Source organism: Onychostruthus taczanowskii, unplaced genomic scaffold (genome assembly GCF_017590055.1).
Source record: "Onychostruthus taczanowskii isolate IOZ18803 unplaced genomic scaffold, ASM1759005v1 scaffold8, whole genome shotgun sequence".
Taxonomy (NCBI): domain Eukaryota; kingdom Metazoa; phylum Chordata; class Aves; order Passeriformes; family Passeridae; genus Onychostruthus; species Onychostruthus taczanowskii.
This window is the reverse complement of record NW_024505892.1, coordinates 4659233-4676678: the sequence shown is the minus strand read 5'-3', so window position 1 is coordinate 4676678 and position 17446 is coordinate 4659233. Positions and strand designations below refer to the sequence as shown.

Sequence of the window (17446 nt, the reverse complement as noted above, 5' to 3'; positions counted from 1 at the left end):
TTACCAAGAGAGAAGATATTGTGAGAAATGTCAGAACACATTAGTTTACACCTCATGCACCTTTATAATTTAAGCCTCTCCATTTTGCAGCCCATCCTCATCCTGGAAAATGAATATGTTGACAATAACATAAAATATATATGAGCATTTAAGGTCAGATTTCTATTTTCCAATTTCTATATAAATTTTTTTCTAGAAAAATGAAATTAATATTAATTCATATTTTCAGAAATATAGTCTTTAATAGCTGCCTTGAGTATTCTGATATTTGCTTACACAGTTCAACGATCAGAAAAAAGCAGAAGAACATGCTAACCCTAAAAGTGATCTTCAAAACTATAAGTACAGAGGACCAGATTCTTAATATTAGCTGAGACACACCCTTGTCTTCAATAATCTAGCCTAGTTTTAAGACTTGGATAGATAAAAGAACAAGATCAAACTTTAGGGTACCTATTGATTTTACGGGACAAAGATGAAAATGAAGTGGGTGGTACAAGGACTGTGATTCTAATTGAGGAGCAGAAAAAAAAAGTGCAGCAAATAGAAAGAAATAGAAAGTTTATACCTTTTATCTGGCAGTGATGTATAAATTATGAAAATAAATTAACTACCTATGTTTGTAAAGGGTATGTAGTGTTCAGCAGACCTTCAGTAGTAAAACCTTTGTGAGGCTAACAGCCGTTAACATTTGGGAAACGCGCATGTGAACCAGAAAACAAATTATTAGGGTCCTTGTCTTCCTTAAATGAGAACTCCAGTTCTGAATTTATCACATCTGTCGCAATAATTAACTAGGAATTGAAATTCGCATTTCAGCCTTTTAATTCAAAAGAAATTGAGTTGATGTTTTGGAGTAAATTTCCTGGACTTTATTAGTTTACTGATAAATTCATAGATTTTTTTTGTCCTGCTATATATAGTGCTATATATCAATATCGACTTCAAGATTTACTTAGAAAGCTTTTGAAACACATATAGATCTTGAAAGAGACCAACAAATCCCAGATCAATAGATGTCACAGAGCTTGAAATGTGGACAAAATATACCACAAAACTTTCTTAAATTTTCTTCTCATCTGTCTTTGATTTCAGAAGGACATCTCTGGAGTACCAGGAAAACATAAAGTTATTTTTGAGACATCCTTCCAAAATAAGCATCAGATTTCAGTTTGGACACCAAACACTTGATGCTACAACAGAGAGACAAACTAAGAGAAACTGTTATATTCAACTTCAGTTTTCCATATTAAATATTAATCAGTCAATCAATCAGTCAAGTTAATCAAGTTCTTAATACATTTTCAATGAACAGTCAAGAATCAAGGGATAACTCAGATGAAACTCTTAAACTCAGAAATATCTGAACTTGCTGAACATGCTCAATAAACTAGTCATGGTAATGCTAAGCAATAAGAATCTGTATCTGTACCAGAGTCTGAAGGAAACTTTCTAAGTAGGTTCATATTGTACTGGTTAAATGAGCCTAAATCTCACAAGTGTTGATGGAAACTGTCATTTTCAGACCAGGATGTAGAAATAAAGCAATGTTAAATTTAATCTGCAGGATGAGTTTTTATTTTGTGAAGGTCTCCAAGAGATACTTCAGTATCTGGAGTTCATGAGTTTGTTTCTTTTCCTTCCCAGCAATATTTCTGTTCCTAAGTGATTAATTAAGCCAGCATTCAAATCAGGTCTTGATGGTCAAACATTAAGAGACAGAACTGCTGTTCTTTTTTAGACCAGGATTTTTAGACTGTTTCCTGTATTTACATACATATAAGAATAGTTGCATAGCTGTAATCATAACCCTTAAGTTTCCACTCCTGGTTTCTTACTGTTTTTATTTTAGTTAAACCCAGTGATTTGTAAAAATACCATGGACATAGCTGAACATTATACATAGAATCACATAGCTGGCATTATTGGTACAGGAATGATTTTCACTTTTGGACAGTTTTCCTATAGTGGAAGTAATGCCTCCTTTTCATATAGAAAGTAGAATTTGGGGCATATTTCTAAGTGGCTCCTTAAATCTAAAACCCACTAATTTTTTTGTCTTGGGTTTGATATTGCTCTTTGAAAAACCAGACCTATACAAAAGAATAAATAGTTATATTCAGGACTGTAAATTCAGCTTTGCAAGCAAGATTAAAATTAATTCCCTGGTTTTCAAATGCAAATGAAAGATGCCAAAAATTATATTCAAGTGTGTGCTTTTAAAATCCATAAACCACAGGAAAAAACAGTGTATTTCTCCTCAAAGAACACTTGCCTTTCATAAGCCAGCACTTTCAATCTCTCCTGTTTCTCTACCTGAAGTTCCATGAAGTTCATGTTCAGAAATTATGCACAGCATATGAATGAGGCAGGCTGAGAGGGCTGAACTCAGCCTAGAGGAGACAGGAGGGTGACCGAGGAGCAGCCCTTTTTAAAGGGCAGTTACAGAGCTGACAGAGGATTCTGATCTAGGGGCTCCCACAGGGACTTTCACTACGTTTCTGTGCCAGAAATGACCGTCTCCATGGCAGAGCTGCAGCAGTGACTGCGCCACACAGAGTGAGCACAGCAGAAAGCAGGAGCAGGCTGACCTGGTAAACGACTCAGGGAACTGTGTGGCTGAGGAATAGACATGGATTTTTTTTCTCCCTGATTGCATTACAGAGCTGCTAACCTCTGAAAAATACAGGAAGTGCAATGCCCTAGATTATGAGTTGCCTAGAGTACACAGAGATTCATGGAGCTCACTAAAAACACTACATATGACCTGAGTAGGAAGTACTTTAAACTTAAAGCTGAACTTTCTTTTCCTTCAATAATTAACAATTTTACTCTCATTTCCTGAAAGGCAAATAATTCAAAAAATACATAAATTATCAGTATATCTATTTTAGCTTTTATATATTTTAATTTATCAGTATGAACTTCATACTAACCTCTGTGATTAGAGTGTCAATCCTTAAGATTTGCTTCTTGACTGCTATGGTTTCATATCCTTTTAACAGTAAACTATGAAATTTGTGAAATTTTGACAATTTATATAAGCTGAAATTTGTCCTGGAATGATATGAAAATAGAGATGTTTAGTTTCATCATAAAGTAGGTGTGGTAAATTAGTTTTTGCTGGCCCTCTTTATTCAGCATTTGTAAAGTAGCTTATGGAACTGAGGGAGGCTGAGGGAGGTTAACACCTAGGGTTTAGGTAAGTGTAGTTAGATTATATGAATTCAAGGTCTGCTCACAGCAAGATTTCAAATACAGTTTTGTGTAATTTTACATATCAGGAATATGATGGCTGTAAATTCTACAGTGCTCTGTATTATTGAGGAGGTGCCGGTTATGGCATAAAATATAACAGGGGGCCCTGTGTCACAGTTTGCACATGTAAAGCTTTGCTTCCTGGTTGGTTATGTGCCAGTTTGTTCAGAAGTTAGGACAGGAATAGAATCTATAAATCAGCCTTAACTTTAGCAGTGGATTTCAAGGAAATTATAAGACAAGAATGAGATCTGTACTGAAAGTTTCACCCCTGTTCTATCTACCCAGAAGAAGGAAATTAAATTTTGCAGTGTTGTGCTTTAGTGTATTATGCTCATTCTTCTGAGGAATCAAATGAAAGCTTGCATTCCTATCATGCTGTATTGTACAACTATGAACATGACTGAAATATTTCTAACACGGTATGAAGGTGACATGCTTTACAAAAACTTGAGAGAAGAAACTACAACTCTAATGCAGTACAAAGTGTGTACTAATTCCATGAATATGGAATTAGTATACCACATTGAAAAATCCCATGTATTTTCAATATTTTCAGAAATGAATTTTGGTTTTATGTGTGCTTTGCAACAGTTCATTACTTCCAGCCTTTGTGTTAGAAAACACATCTTTTTAACAGGCTTCATAATTCATGAATGTATTTCATGCATTTCTTGTACACATAACTGGATTATACATTTTAATTGGTAAATGCAACTCAATAATTTAAGATTATTTTAGTCCTTAAGATTGATTGCCCAGGAATTTATATTTGCTAATGGGCTAATAGAGCATTCAAAATTCCCTGCCATCTCTGTGACCAATTACAGCTAATTAACATCCCCCTAATTTCAGATCCAGGGTGTTCAATATTCAGAGTAAATTGACAGTGATTTAGCCAGTCACCTAAAGGCCAGACTAAATCAAACCTAATGAAGCCTCACCAAATCTATAAACCCAAAATTACCTACAAAATAGTAGAGGTGAAAACATAGAAAACACACACAGACACACTTAGCAGAATGAGCTTGCTATGTTGTTTTGATAAGTAAAAAACCCCATGGATACGCTCTGTGTTGGGGATAGTTTGTTTTGCTCAAATAAAGAGGCTTTTTAGAGACCTGTAGCAAAGGCAGACCTTTGTGGAGGTAATGCCTTTAGGAGTGGGAAGTCAACAGTGCATGAAGCCCCCATCCAATCAGATGCTTTTTTTCATTATATATCTCTAATCTTTTTAAGTTAACGCAAAATATCTGACCAAATGTTGTGGGGCTTCCCATAGTAGCTTCTGAATAACAGCCTGAAGTCACCATTTTCTTGCCTAAACCTGTGGTCACTTTGATTGCTGCCTTGCAGTCACAGATGGATTTTGTCTGGCCTTGGGGAGTATGTAAACATTATAAGGAATATACACATATGTATTTCCTCTGCAATATCTTCTCACTGCAGTAACCCTGTTGGGCTAATGTTCACTGGAAAGTGTTAAAAACTGCAAAAAGAAGAGTGTAGGTATTTTTGCTCCTGTGTTTTATGACTATATACACACACCAGTTTTTAAACTGAATATATATTTGCATTTAATCAGGAAAAAGAATGAACTTCTGGATTAGTTTGAACCACCAGCAAACTTCATGGAACATACAATTTTTTCTCTTTTTCAAACATTCAAAGCCTTAGACAAACTTCCTACTCTGAAATGTATCAAAACAGTGCTATAGTCTTCCAAAATATATTTTATACTGTACTTATAAATGTAAATTCAAAGCATGATTGAACAGCTTATCTGTTTCAAAGTTCTTAATGAAGTTCTTAATTGAATTATATAAGACTTCAATTAACGTACCTAAAACCTACAAAACATTTTTTCTCTCATCTATGAAAAAATCCTTTGAAGGGATTTAAGCCCAATTCCAGTTTAAAGAAGGGCTGCTCAGATGACATCTGGTTTCTCATGTTTCAGTCTGCAGCAGATTTCATAGCTGAGTTATAAACCCCTAGAAAATGAGTTTATACTGAAAAGGACGACAATCTATGAACTATTGCAGTATTGCAAGTGCTGCTTTCATCCCAAAAGGTCCAGTGTATAAAAGATGATAAATAAATTTTGATAGATTAAACTTTGCAAGGTTATGCAGTTGAAAATATGAAATTCCAGAAACTGTCTCAATGTATAGAGAAGGATCTAAGAGGAGAATTCATGCTTAAATATGCTTCATGGGACACAAAACACAAAGCAAATTTCCAGTGCATAATGGTATCTGTGAAATTTCTAATTTTAAACAAACAAATCAAACCAGTATTTCATTCCAGTAACAACTGCAGTGATGCAATTCTTTGGTTATTTGCTATTGAAGGAATTGAAGTAACTCAACTAGAATCACCTATATATAATATATTCTTTTCAGCAATAGAATTTGTGACTTGTGAAAATACTGTACTTCGTTTGACCACATTTTTACCTTGCTGTGATTCACACTGTATTATCTCACACCTACAGCGTATTGTTTCCCTTTTTAATGAACCCAAATTTCTGCCACATAGCAGGAGTCCCACAGAGATTAAACAACTCCTCACTTCACTCCTTAAGTCCTTCCTTTAGCCAAGAGACAGCTGAGAACATTCATTATTGCTAATGGTGTTTCTTCGTTTTTTTTGTTGACCTTTCTGGGGTTCATGCTGTTGCCATCAGGTATAGCCACCTATGCACAACATTGCGATGATCCCTGTTTCCCACCTGGTAAAGACCTTCTGCCTGCAGTGTTCTGAATATGTGTGTGGATGATAACAAAGCATGGGCAAGAGCAGAGGCCAGCACACGGCAGCACTGCTTCTCAGCTAACCCCAACTCCGCCGGGCTGGGGCTTGCAACAGCCTATTCCTCATTCTCTCGTCATGCTCGAAATAGATCTGACAGCTAAGAGATGCCCCCAGCAAGGAGAGTCCCAGGAAATGGTGTCAAGCTGAGGCACTAATTTTACACTTCTAATGTCCTTTAAAGGGCATTACAGATGCCCTTACCAATCTGAAGATGTGTTCTTAGCCAGAGAACTGAATCCATAGAATGAGAAAAAATAAAGCTTCAAATTATTTTAGATAAAATGTGTTTCAGAAAACACCACCCAATGAAGATCTGAATCAAAACCTTCCAGCTGATATTAAATCAAGTCATATAAACTACACTTAAAGCCACCTTAAACATACGCTCCTATCCACACGTATGGCTATATCAAATGGACCTGAAATTACTCGATTACTTTTTGAAAGTTTGTGAATTTCTTTCTAAATTTTGGCAAGTAAATTCTAGTTATAACTGCTTCTTTGTTCACTTTCAGGTGAGGTTTCTTCTATGAACTTGACCTCAATAGAATTATCTAAGGTTGATATCAGAAAGAGACAGCTACAGGCTGTAGCCTTAATATTTACAGTATCTGTACTGATTAAACAGAAATTACTGAGAAAGCTGACTCTGCGCTTTTGGGACAGTTTTTAAATATAATATAATTAAAAATTCAATTAGTATTTTTATATTAATAATTCACTGGGTTCAACCAGAATTTTACCTCTTTATGGCTTAGAGCTATAAGCTTGACAAAACTGTTAGTCTATGAAACAGACTAACAGTAAGACCTAAGGACAGTTTTGTTGATAAACTGGAATGTTACTAATAGAGGACTATGTGTATATTGAGTTCAGTATCTTAGATGCTACTTTTCAAAAGATCACAGAGCAGAAAGAAACATACAAATATATAAACTTCCAACTTAAAATATAGGGCTCTATATTTATAATTGAATATTTTACTATGAATAGAATATGTTTTATTGCTACAAGCTAGTGTTAGGCTTTTATATTTTATCAAACTCAACACAAATTCTCTGTCTTCATCAGCTGTACCTTGTCAGTGTCAATGAAGTAGTTTATATCTCATAGATCAATCTTTGCACCAGATAATTACCATAATTTGTAACTTAATTGCATTCAATTCACCGGAGTCAAAATATGTAATTGATAAAAATCCAACAATTATTAACTAATTTGCTGCGATTCATTAAAAAAAAAAAAGGCCACCTTAACATAGGTTAAACTCCGAGCATACATTTAACCATTTGACAGGCAAAAAAGATTGATAGGAAACTACATTTCTGGCAGAGTGACTAAGATGCGAATAATGACTGAAGTGATTTGCACAGATAATCAGTTAATCACTTTTTGTTGTGCACTTCACAGGAATAAATGACACAGACTATTAAACATAACCAAATTTGCTTGAGAGGCTACAGCAAATCATACCATGTGATTACTCAATTCTTGTATCCAAACATCACTTTTAAAGTACCCATTATCGGTTCTGATTGAAAAAAAGTGGGTTTTCTGTTCAAAATTACTTTGCCACTTTATGAAAATTACCTTTTATCTTCTTGTTACCAAGAACATACCTAATGCCAATTGCAGGACTTGACAACTTTGTCATTGCCTGGTTTCAAGGAGCTGTGTTAAGTGTGGGTTATTAATTACCATTAATGTTAAAAATTTGAATTTAAATCATTTGGAATTAAGATTTTGAGCCAGAGAGACTTCAGAAACCAAGAAATTAATTGCTCAGAACTGTTGTTCTCAAATTTTAAATAAAATTACTGTTTCTGTACCACTAATGGTAGAGAGCTACAAAGAATTATAGCACTTGATGTATTACTTCACACCACACAGGGATTTTTTTCAAAATATTTAATACCCACAACACCTCTGAAACAATTTCTTAAATAATTATTTTACATATATTTGCATATGTTTAGTATGGAAAATCCAAATAATCTTCCAGATATCTCCAACAGCTAACAAACATTTTCTAATCAAATTCAATTGAGTTGTCCTAGGATAAGATTTCTTAGAAGGGTGATATATAAATTCCTTCAATTTGATTGGAATTCTTCCTCTGTCAGCTTTAACTCTTCCAAATGTCATAATTTTCCAGAAAGTTCTGGAATTCTGATGTTTCCTCTGAAAACAAAACAACAAAACTGTTATTATGCTCACAGCAATGAACACGCCAGCACAAGAAAGTGGAATTTTTACTGGGCTGAAAAACATCTCTTATACTGTACCAAGTAATAAAATACTTTGACAAACAAAACATTATAGCAATGCATTTTTGTGGAATCTGTGCTGTTCTGGAATGTAAGTAATTTATCGTGGGGAATAGTTGTATAGACCTGGCATTAATTATGAATGCAAAGTTACAAATCTAAATGCTTAGCCAAAATGTGCAATAACAAGGATTTAAATCTGAAACTGTATCACTAGCAGGATCCATGTCACATACCTCAGTAATAGGAAAATAAGGTGACACATCCATGCTAATTTTTCAGACTTCCTTTCTAGTCAATGGAAAGGAGTGGGTATCTTGGAAATTGATTAATGTAACCTTAAAACAGAATTCAGAGGAAAGAGAGACACTTGCCTTCTGAAGGTCACAATGTCTTTCTGCATTGGCTTTTGAGGGAGTTTAGGAACACCAAGGATTAAGTATCCTTTCAGGTATATTTCATTAAATAGGATAATCTTAACTTAAACTGTGTTTAAAGGTAATTACATAGTGTCAACTAAATTCTTCAATATTAATTGTATATTTCATGTCTGAACTTAACCTCCTCAGTAACCATTTACTTCCTTTCCCCTCCTTCAACAGGCATTTATTAATTGTTTACTATTTTATCTAAGACTTAAAAGTTGGCTCAATCCCTATTTAAAAGTTAAACAAAAGCTTAAACTTCATAAGTCTGTATCTATCTAAGAAATATTCTGAGAAATAGCCTCTTTACAGTTTAAATGCAAAATCCTGCCCCCTCTACTTCCAGAGAAATGGCTTTTATGTGATATATGATGTATTAATTACAATTTAGATCAATTATATTAATCTATAATAATATTAGTTATAGGTATTGATTAGTTACAAATTCTGTATTATGCACCGTATGTTAGGAAAAGAAATAGATTGTGAGCTTACTTTTAAAATAATTAGTGTCCTAAGATTTGCTAAGAAATGAGAATTTGGATAGAAGACTGCTAATCCAGTCAAATATGTTGACTACAAGATGATTGTAAAAAAATCTCATTGTGCTTTCAATTGCTGGACATCTCTAAATTAAAAAATATGAAGCTCAAAGTTTGTTATGAAAATCAGCATTCTTTCAGCTTCACTCTTGAAGCAAGAGTATACAAATCTTCTGGAAATTATTGTCTTTATTTGCATGTGTGTGAGGTAAATTGAATCTTTCTCTGTACTTGTTAACACTAGAATTGTTTCATTTCCTTTGTATTTCATTATATTAGGGACTTCGTAGCACCTGTTATTGTCAAAATTGTTGGGAGAACTAAAAGCATGGAATTAATCAGTCTCAGTTTTCACTTCAGCATTACTTGGTGTGGTGTTCTTAAGAATTTTAGAACACATCATTACTATTAGCACTACTCTTAAAAATGTTGGAAATACAAGTTAAACAGAAGATCTGTGCACGAGGACATAATTTTCCAGGTTCATGCCACTTGCATCAGACCTCAAGTGAGCTCACAGTATCTGAATACAAAATTTCATTTTTCAAATACCAATAAAGCGTCCTCTACGCAGTCCCAAACTGATTTTTCCAAACTTTCTATGTTAAACAGGATTTGCAACTTGCGCCTGTTAACATAGGCATGACTGGACACATAATTTTGCCTCTGGACACTTATAATTTCTAATCCCTTTTCGTAGTGTGGTATGAAGATGTTATGAATTAAAGACCAGGATATGATGTTGAAGACTGATTCATCAGCAAAGATGGCTTGCCTTGGGGTGGTTGGAATAATTTCCTCTGCTCTTGATCTTGCACTTCTCTGAGCCTTTCCCTTGCCTGCCCAGGGGGGACAGCTCTGCTACCTGTGAAGCGGAAGCAGTTCTTGAGCTGCTAGTTGATAGACCAGTTAATTAAAATAAATTTATACCAATTCTTGTTTAGTTTATAGCTGTAGTCCTTGCAGCTGTAAAAACCTGTGGCTGTAAAAGCAACTGAGCCCTCCCTAAGCAACCAGTGGGTAAAAGGAGGGTGGATAGCCACACTGAAAATCAAGGCAGCTGTCCAAAGTTAAACCATCCCTGCTTGTGAATCAAAATCTTGATTATGCTAAGACACCTCTGGCCACGTCTGTTCTATTAGTCCACTCGGACCCCTTAGCACCTCTAGATTAGAGTAAAGTATAAATGGAATCAGGGGTCAAGTCACAGATTTACTTTTTAAGAGCTTAAGTATAGGTATTCCTTCTCCTGGCTAATGCTTGAGAAGACAATTTGTGGCAAATCACTTGAAAAAACTAAATCTCTACATCTTGATGCATGAAGACAATGCAAATAAATGTCATGCTAAACAAAGTAAATATTTGCTGGTTTACTACTCAATCTTTCTGAATAAAATAGTGTGCACAGCAGTGCATTAAATTAATTTCTTTACAACTCTGTGTTTGCATCATGTCATACCTTTAATTTATTTGATGTGTCTGATTGTTCAGCAGCACTTACCTATATAATACAATATTCACAAAATATTAACTATAATATTTCTTTGTTCTGCATTATCAACAAGCAGACACAAACCAATAGAAAGTCAGCCTGGTCTCGTGTGTTTCAGAATAATTAATTAGAAATAAAATGAACATGAATAGAGATGCATTTATATTTCAAATAAAACTACATCTAAGTTTTGTTACAGCACTTTAAGAAAATAGTTTTTCATACTGCTGTCACTGAAAAAGTTTCTTTAAGCCTGCACTCTGCATGATTTTTAGCCTGCAAGTCCATGTGAGACTCCTGATTTTGGCTTGTGAGTCAGAACACTGCAATCAGAAGTAGTTCTGAATAGACTTTAGCTTCCTACTAAAATCTTTACCTACAGAAGTATGGTTCCCACCTTGATAATGTTAAATTCAGGGTACATATTTCTATTGACACTCCTAGGAACAAGGCTAGGTCAAACATTCAAATCACATTTGTAGTCTACCTTCAGTTGTTTATATTTGTGGAAAAGCTTTGCACAGACCAGGCAATGACTCAGTCTTTAGTTTCAAGTACAGTGGGCAGTAACATAGACTGAATGAAGGTTTCCCCTCTTCCTAAGCAATGTTTGGTACAAAGCTCAAGAAACTAGAAAATTGCTGTACAGAATGGTCAGAAGAAGAAGTCTGTCAGAGATGGGAAAGTTCCTCTGAAGTAGTGTGTCGTGTACAGAGAAATCTGGTGAAATCCCAATTGGAAAAGCCTTTAAGGGAATACTAGTATGAGCCACTGATGGCTGCACTACCTGGGTGTGGATACAGTGGGGAGCAGAATTCTCACTTCCATCAGAAGTTCAAGAGATGAAACTGCACCACTTCCTTGTTTCCTAATTTGCTTGCTCAAAGAGCAGTAAAACAAGAACAAGTTAAGTATGCACATGTGCACAAGTGTATATGATAGAAATTCTAGAAAAGCTGTGAGAGAAGAACCAGAATCACAGGAGTATGAGTTTGAAAGCAGCTGTCTCTGTGCCATGATTTGCATCCCTGTTTATTCTGAGCTCAGGTTAATTTTGGCCTGAGTATGCACAGCTTTCTTCTTCCCATCCTGTATGTGTGGTTCATGACAATGATGTGATCTGTCTGTGTAGCTAACCTGAGACTCACCCCAATTTCTTCAGCCAGGACTCATGTGAAGGAAGGAGCTCAGCAGGGAGATACAACACGAGTGGGACTGAATCCTAGATGGGCCTCAAGAGGCAGGGGATCTGAGATTAAAAACTGGGCTGAACTGAAGTGATCATCTAAAATGAAGAATATTAGAGTGAAATCTATACTTATTTTTTGCCCAACCAAGCCCTAGAAGGAGATCCAGAACTTGGAATACAACATCAAAACAAATTGTACACTGGGTCCTTAATCACTCTGTGAACAGCAAGTGCAGTAAAATGCAGTTTATACAAGCCTTTCACAGGAAGGAGAGCTGTCCTCAAATGCTTGAATAATAAAAATTAACATTCACAATCCTTGTTTCTGCTAAAAGAGGTAGTATAATTAGTCCTGTATAAAATGAAGATGAACTTTTACTACTGAAGGAGTTGTTCGGTTTGGATTCTTTTTTCAAATTGCTTTTGTTTTAAACTCTGCACTCAGGAAGATCTGTTCACAAGCTCAGCACAGAACCACTGAGAATCATTCATGAGACACTGGAAGAGTCTTCTGATTGGATTTATGGCTTTTTTTCTTTACTGTCTGACATCGTATGGAGTGATGATGATGACAGTGATGAAGGTATTTGTAATGTAAAGACTTCTGTAACTGCTCTAACTGCTTTTTACATGCATTAAAGTGGCTTACTCAGCTTTTAACATCACAGACAAGAAGGTCAATCAAAAAGGAAAAGAGAACATTGTTGCTAATAAAGCATCCACTGGCTATTCCAATCAGTAAATTGGTCTCTTTGTTAGTTTTCATCTCATGTTTAATGTACTATTACAGAAAAGCTGTCAGAATTAAATATTACCATTAGTACATCTTGAAGAAAAGAACACTAATTTATATACAACTTCAAAGCCACAACCAAAATATGCATGAGGATATTGCTTCAGAGAATGGAAATGACTATTTTCTTTTAATCAGCAAGAATCTAAAGAACCCTGGAAAATATACAAGATACATCAAGAAATTTAGAACTTTTTTCAATCTGGTATATTGATAATGGGGCAATATATTGAAATGAAAAAATAATACAACATTTCAACTGAACTTACAGGATTTTGGATGGCATATTGCAAATAATTCAGTTTACTAGAAATTATTTTGCCATTGTGGTACCATTCTTCATCTGACATGATTAGACAAATGAAAGTAACTTACTAGCATTTTGATTTTGGAAATAACTCTCCTTCTGTTAAAAACAAAAACCAAAACAAAACAAAAAAATAAAACCTAGTCCCCCAGTATGAGCAGAGACTGCTCACATCCAGTAGTGGATCATCATGTCACATCATATTGGTCATTCTGACAAGTGATAAGTGTAGGAGTGACATCTTCATTTCACGGTAGTTTATTTTATATTCCATTTGGCTACACCAGAATATAATTAAAAAGTGACATGTACTGAAACTGACTTCTACCCATTTGTTCAGCAACCTGAGATACTACCAAGTGTTTACCTTTTAAATATGTGCATGAGCTTTTTATATTAGCATCGTCTATGAATGCTAATAGATAGGCTGCTACATGTGAGTCTGTGAATTGGGCATCCTATTCTGAGATGTGATTTATAACTAGCAGAAAACCACGCTCTCCTAAGGTTGACAAACAGAAAAGATGAAAAATAGAGAGCTTGGAAAAATTTCATCAGTGTGCATTTTTAGGATTTCATAGCTCCCAAAGCACGTGTGAACATTCAAACACTCGAGTGTCTAAGTGTTAATGGCAGTAGGAAAAGTCATAAAATACCTGACAGACAAAAATTCAAGATCTGATGTTCACTAGATTTGGAAACCTTAGCTCTGACAGTGTTCTGCCCAAGTGGAATTTTGTCATCAACCAGGAGCGTGAATAGGCAGCAAGGCATCTTACTGCACTGTATCATAAAAATTAAGTGTTTTGAGCACCCTACCCACCCTGTGCTATAGTCAGTGCAGCTGACGCTGCACATTGGCCAGTCATTCGGGATCACTCCTTCAATTTCATGTCCTACATGGATCTGCAATAACATATCGCAGCAAGTGCTTATAGTTACACTGAAATGGATTACGTTTTGCCTTGGGTTTCACTGGAACCATTGCTAGATTTACGATCTTGCTAAATTTCATATATGCTTTATTTGGAATTTAAAAAGAACCAGTGAGCTTTTCCTTAAAATGTGGAAACATGCATAAAGAAAAGCAAATTTTTAATTTTAGTCACAAGTTAATATTCAGAAGCACAAATAGATGTTTGGATATTTCCTTAGTTACTACTGCACCTTGAATTTATCTACCCAAAACTCTATGGCAAGCTAGATTTTTTTAATTAAAAATCTCAGAATAGATGCCTGTCATTTAGCATATAAAGAAGAAAAAATATTTTTTGAAATAAAATGAGTCAACATGAAAAAAATGTGGGGGTTTTTTTGTTTTGCTTTGTTTTTTGAGTTGGTTTTGGTTTTTTGTTGTTTTTATCTTGGTTTGGTTTTGTTTGGGTTTTGTTTGTTTGGGGTTTTTTTAATCTTTTCTCTGATATCTGTTTTTTTCTCTTGGTTTAGGTGAGGTGGAACCTTCCCTGAAAAAAGGTTGGTCAGTTGCTTAACAATATTTTGTAATCTTTTTAGGAACTAACTGTATATCTGTGATATAAATTCTGACAATAGTTACATGGCACTCTACTAACCTTTTCAGTTGTGCTCTAACAAACTCATTAAATGCAAAACACAAATAATAATATTTACTGAGATGGTTTTTGTAATAATTTTTAAGAATCCTTTATTATTTCATTTTTCTTTATTATTTATTACAGAAAATCTGAAAAAAAATCATATAAAAATAGAATGGCAGAAATGTTATTTATATCCTTGTTATGCTTGTGGGGCTTCTGTTAATGCAAAGGAGTTATATGTATGTCTGTATAGAAATAAAATTCAGGAATAATAATATGGAAAGTATATTTAGTGAGAAATAATGATGAGGTACTGTCAGGCATTTTACCTGAAGCCAACACACACCCCTAAAGAAAGGACTGTGCCCTAATTTTCAGAAAAAATTACTTAGTTATCACTGAATTTTTAAAGCAGACAAGTGAAGGAAGTAGGATGTATGTTATAATCTTTATGGATATTGAAATTGTTTTGCTGAAACATAAAACTTATATTCAACTTCTATTAAATCAAAATGCAAATGTATTAGAAGGCTGGAATTACTGATGACAGAATGTAAATCTTTTCAAAACTAAGGTGTGTTTTTTCTCCATATTGAGCAAAGCTCAAGAATAGTAGGATGTGTAAGCAGCCCATGTGAACTGAATTTGGCATGCATCAACTTCTTGAGGGGTAATTGCCCATATTGAAGAATTTATCACCCCAGTTGCTTCTGAGATTACAATCCAGTTTTCTCTGAAGTTAAATGGAACTGGATCAGGCTTCTATTTAATGAAATAACCTGTCAATTTCAATCTGCAATCCAAGGAATTAATAGGCTTGAAGACCAGGAGCAGTTGTCATTCTATTGACACTCCTCATGTTAGGAAAATTGCAGACAGTGTAGGAAAAGATTTCCTCTCTTTACTTCATCTAAGAACTGTAAAACCTTTAGCCTTGTCTCTTTTCCCATAGAGGCAGGTGCATTTTTAATTTTACAGAGGATGCAGAGTCTGAAGATTTAGCACATTGTTGGCAAGCATGTACATGGGTGGAATGTGTCTTCTCACCACAGGCCAGTGTAGGGACCAGGCTGAAATTGCTGTTACTTAATGGCTAAGAATGCATAATCCATAAAAACTCTATGGACAGCACCACACTCATCATTGCAATCCTTCTCTGGAAACCAGTGATGTAGCCCTTACCCATTGCATTGGGGCAGAAAGATGTACAAACAGAATTCAGAGAAGTCTTCCAAACAAGCTCAAGGCTGCTTAAATGGTAAGAAATTGGAAGTTACTGTTTGGTTGTTTGGACCTAAAATTGCTCCATCTGAGGAGCTGAGTATCTAACTGCCAGCTGGGAATTCTTTCCCCACTATTCAAAGCTCCTGGCTCTGGACATGAATCCTGAGTGGTTTTTCTATCTCTGGTATAAAGGAAATGGACAAGAACCTGGTCATTTCTCCATATCTGGTACTTACAGGGTAATGCAGCCACACAGATGTGAAAAGGCCCATATTCAAACATGTTTCACCTTCCAGAACAGCAAACCAAATTTTGAGTGAGCTTTTCCACTCCCTGAATGTGTGCTCAAGATTCTCCCTCTGTCTTTTAGCGTATAAGCATTCTCATGCTTGCCTCCCTGCACAACACTTTCTCTTTTCTGTGCCTGCTGAAGATAGCGCCCCTTTCTGTCATAAGTATTGCCATAAGCTTTCACATAGCAACATCCCCAAATAACTTACCATCTCCAGGTGATTGGAGGTCTCCATTTCATCCTGGCAGCCAGGATCTGGCCCTGTTTATACTTGATTTTGTCACCACTTTTACTGAGCTACAGAAATACAACATATGTGGCCTGAAGCCACGAGTTCCTTGGAAATGCCAGTGCAGTGTCCCCTCGGTGACAGGCACATCTCAGCCACTCAGAGTTGTTCCTGTCTCTCTGCAGACTTCTCTTAAAACTGTATAAACATCAAGGAGCTTAATTGCCAGGGTCTAAGGCGAAACTGAAACTTTCTGAGAGCTCTGTGGTGTATGTAGTCTAGTGAACAGCTTTTCTGCTTAGGCACTGTGAAATTCTCTCCCAGCGCTGAAGGTCATGAGCATAGAAGGCAGAGCCCTGGGAGGTGAGCTGAGGGCTCAGGTGAGCACCTGCAGGTAGCACTCTCACAAACATCACAATATGTTCCCCTGAGCACAAGGTGCAGATCTCTCCAAGCAGCTTTTCTCAACTAATTTGTGCTGTCATTCACATGGTCCATAAATAAGACTTCCAGAGGAAAATATTCACAAAACAAAACAAAACAAAACAAACAAAACAAAACAAAACAAAATAAGACACAGAACTGGTGATTTTTTCCATGTTGCTGCTGGATGGACCCAAAAGAGGAACATCTATACAAATAGATCTGGGGGTTTTTGGGTGTCAAAACGTTAGCTGTATGAAGGATCCTTCTTTAGGTGACACTGGCATTTGAACATTCTAAACAAGAAAAAAAAATACCAGTGAGATTGTGCAGTACACTACTGCTGTCTTCAGAATATGAACAGATTGACATTTTTTCACATTTTTATGGAAAACCTTTCTCAAATTTCATTCTGGAAATGTGCACTATGGTTGCTGTGCCTGGTATTTAAGAGTTTGTATTGGATCTAACTCGCAGTTATTGTGGTATTCACTAATAGAATTAGAATTTTTGAAAAACTTCCATGTCTGTTCTTAGTGAATGGACAAGTCCTCACTGTAGCAGCTTTTTTGAATGCTAAAATGTCTGCACAAAATTTACTTTATAATGTAATATAGTAACTGAAAAAATAA

General features: G+C 35.4%; 1 protein-coding gene across 6 annotated transcripts in view; it reads left to right on the top strand.

The window, feature by feature from the left end:
• TRDN (triadin) overlaps positions 1-17446 on the top strand; it is a 232542-nt gene that overhangs the window by 38424 nt on the left and 176672 nt on the right. For 5 of the 6 annotated variants that reach the window (XM_041423668.1, XM_041423670.1, XM_041423667.1 and 2 more), the window contains exons 4-6: positions 5948-5995; positions 12436-12573; positions 14537-14563. In XM_041423668.1, the coding sequence (XP_041279602.1) occupies positions 5948-5995; positions 12436-12573; positions 14537-14563 (213 nt within the window). The remainder of the gene's footprint in view (positions 1-5947; positions 5996-12435; positions 12574-14536; positions 14564-17446) is intronic. The other variant, XM_041423669.1, reaches the window with a different exon arrangement.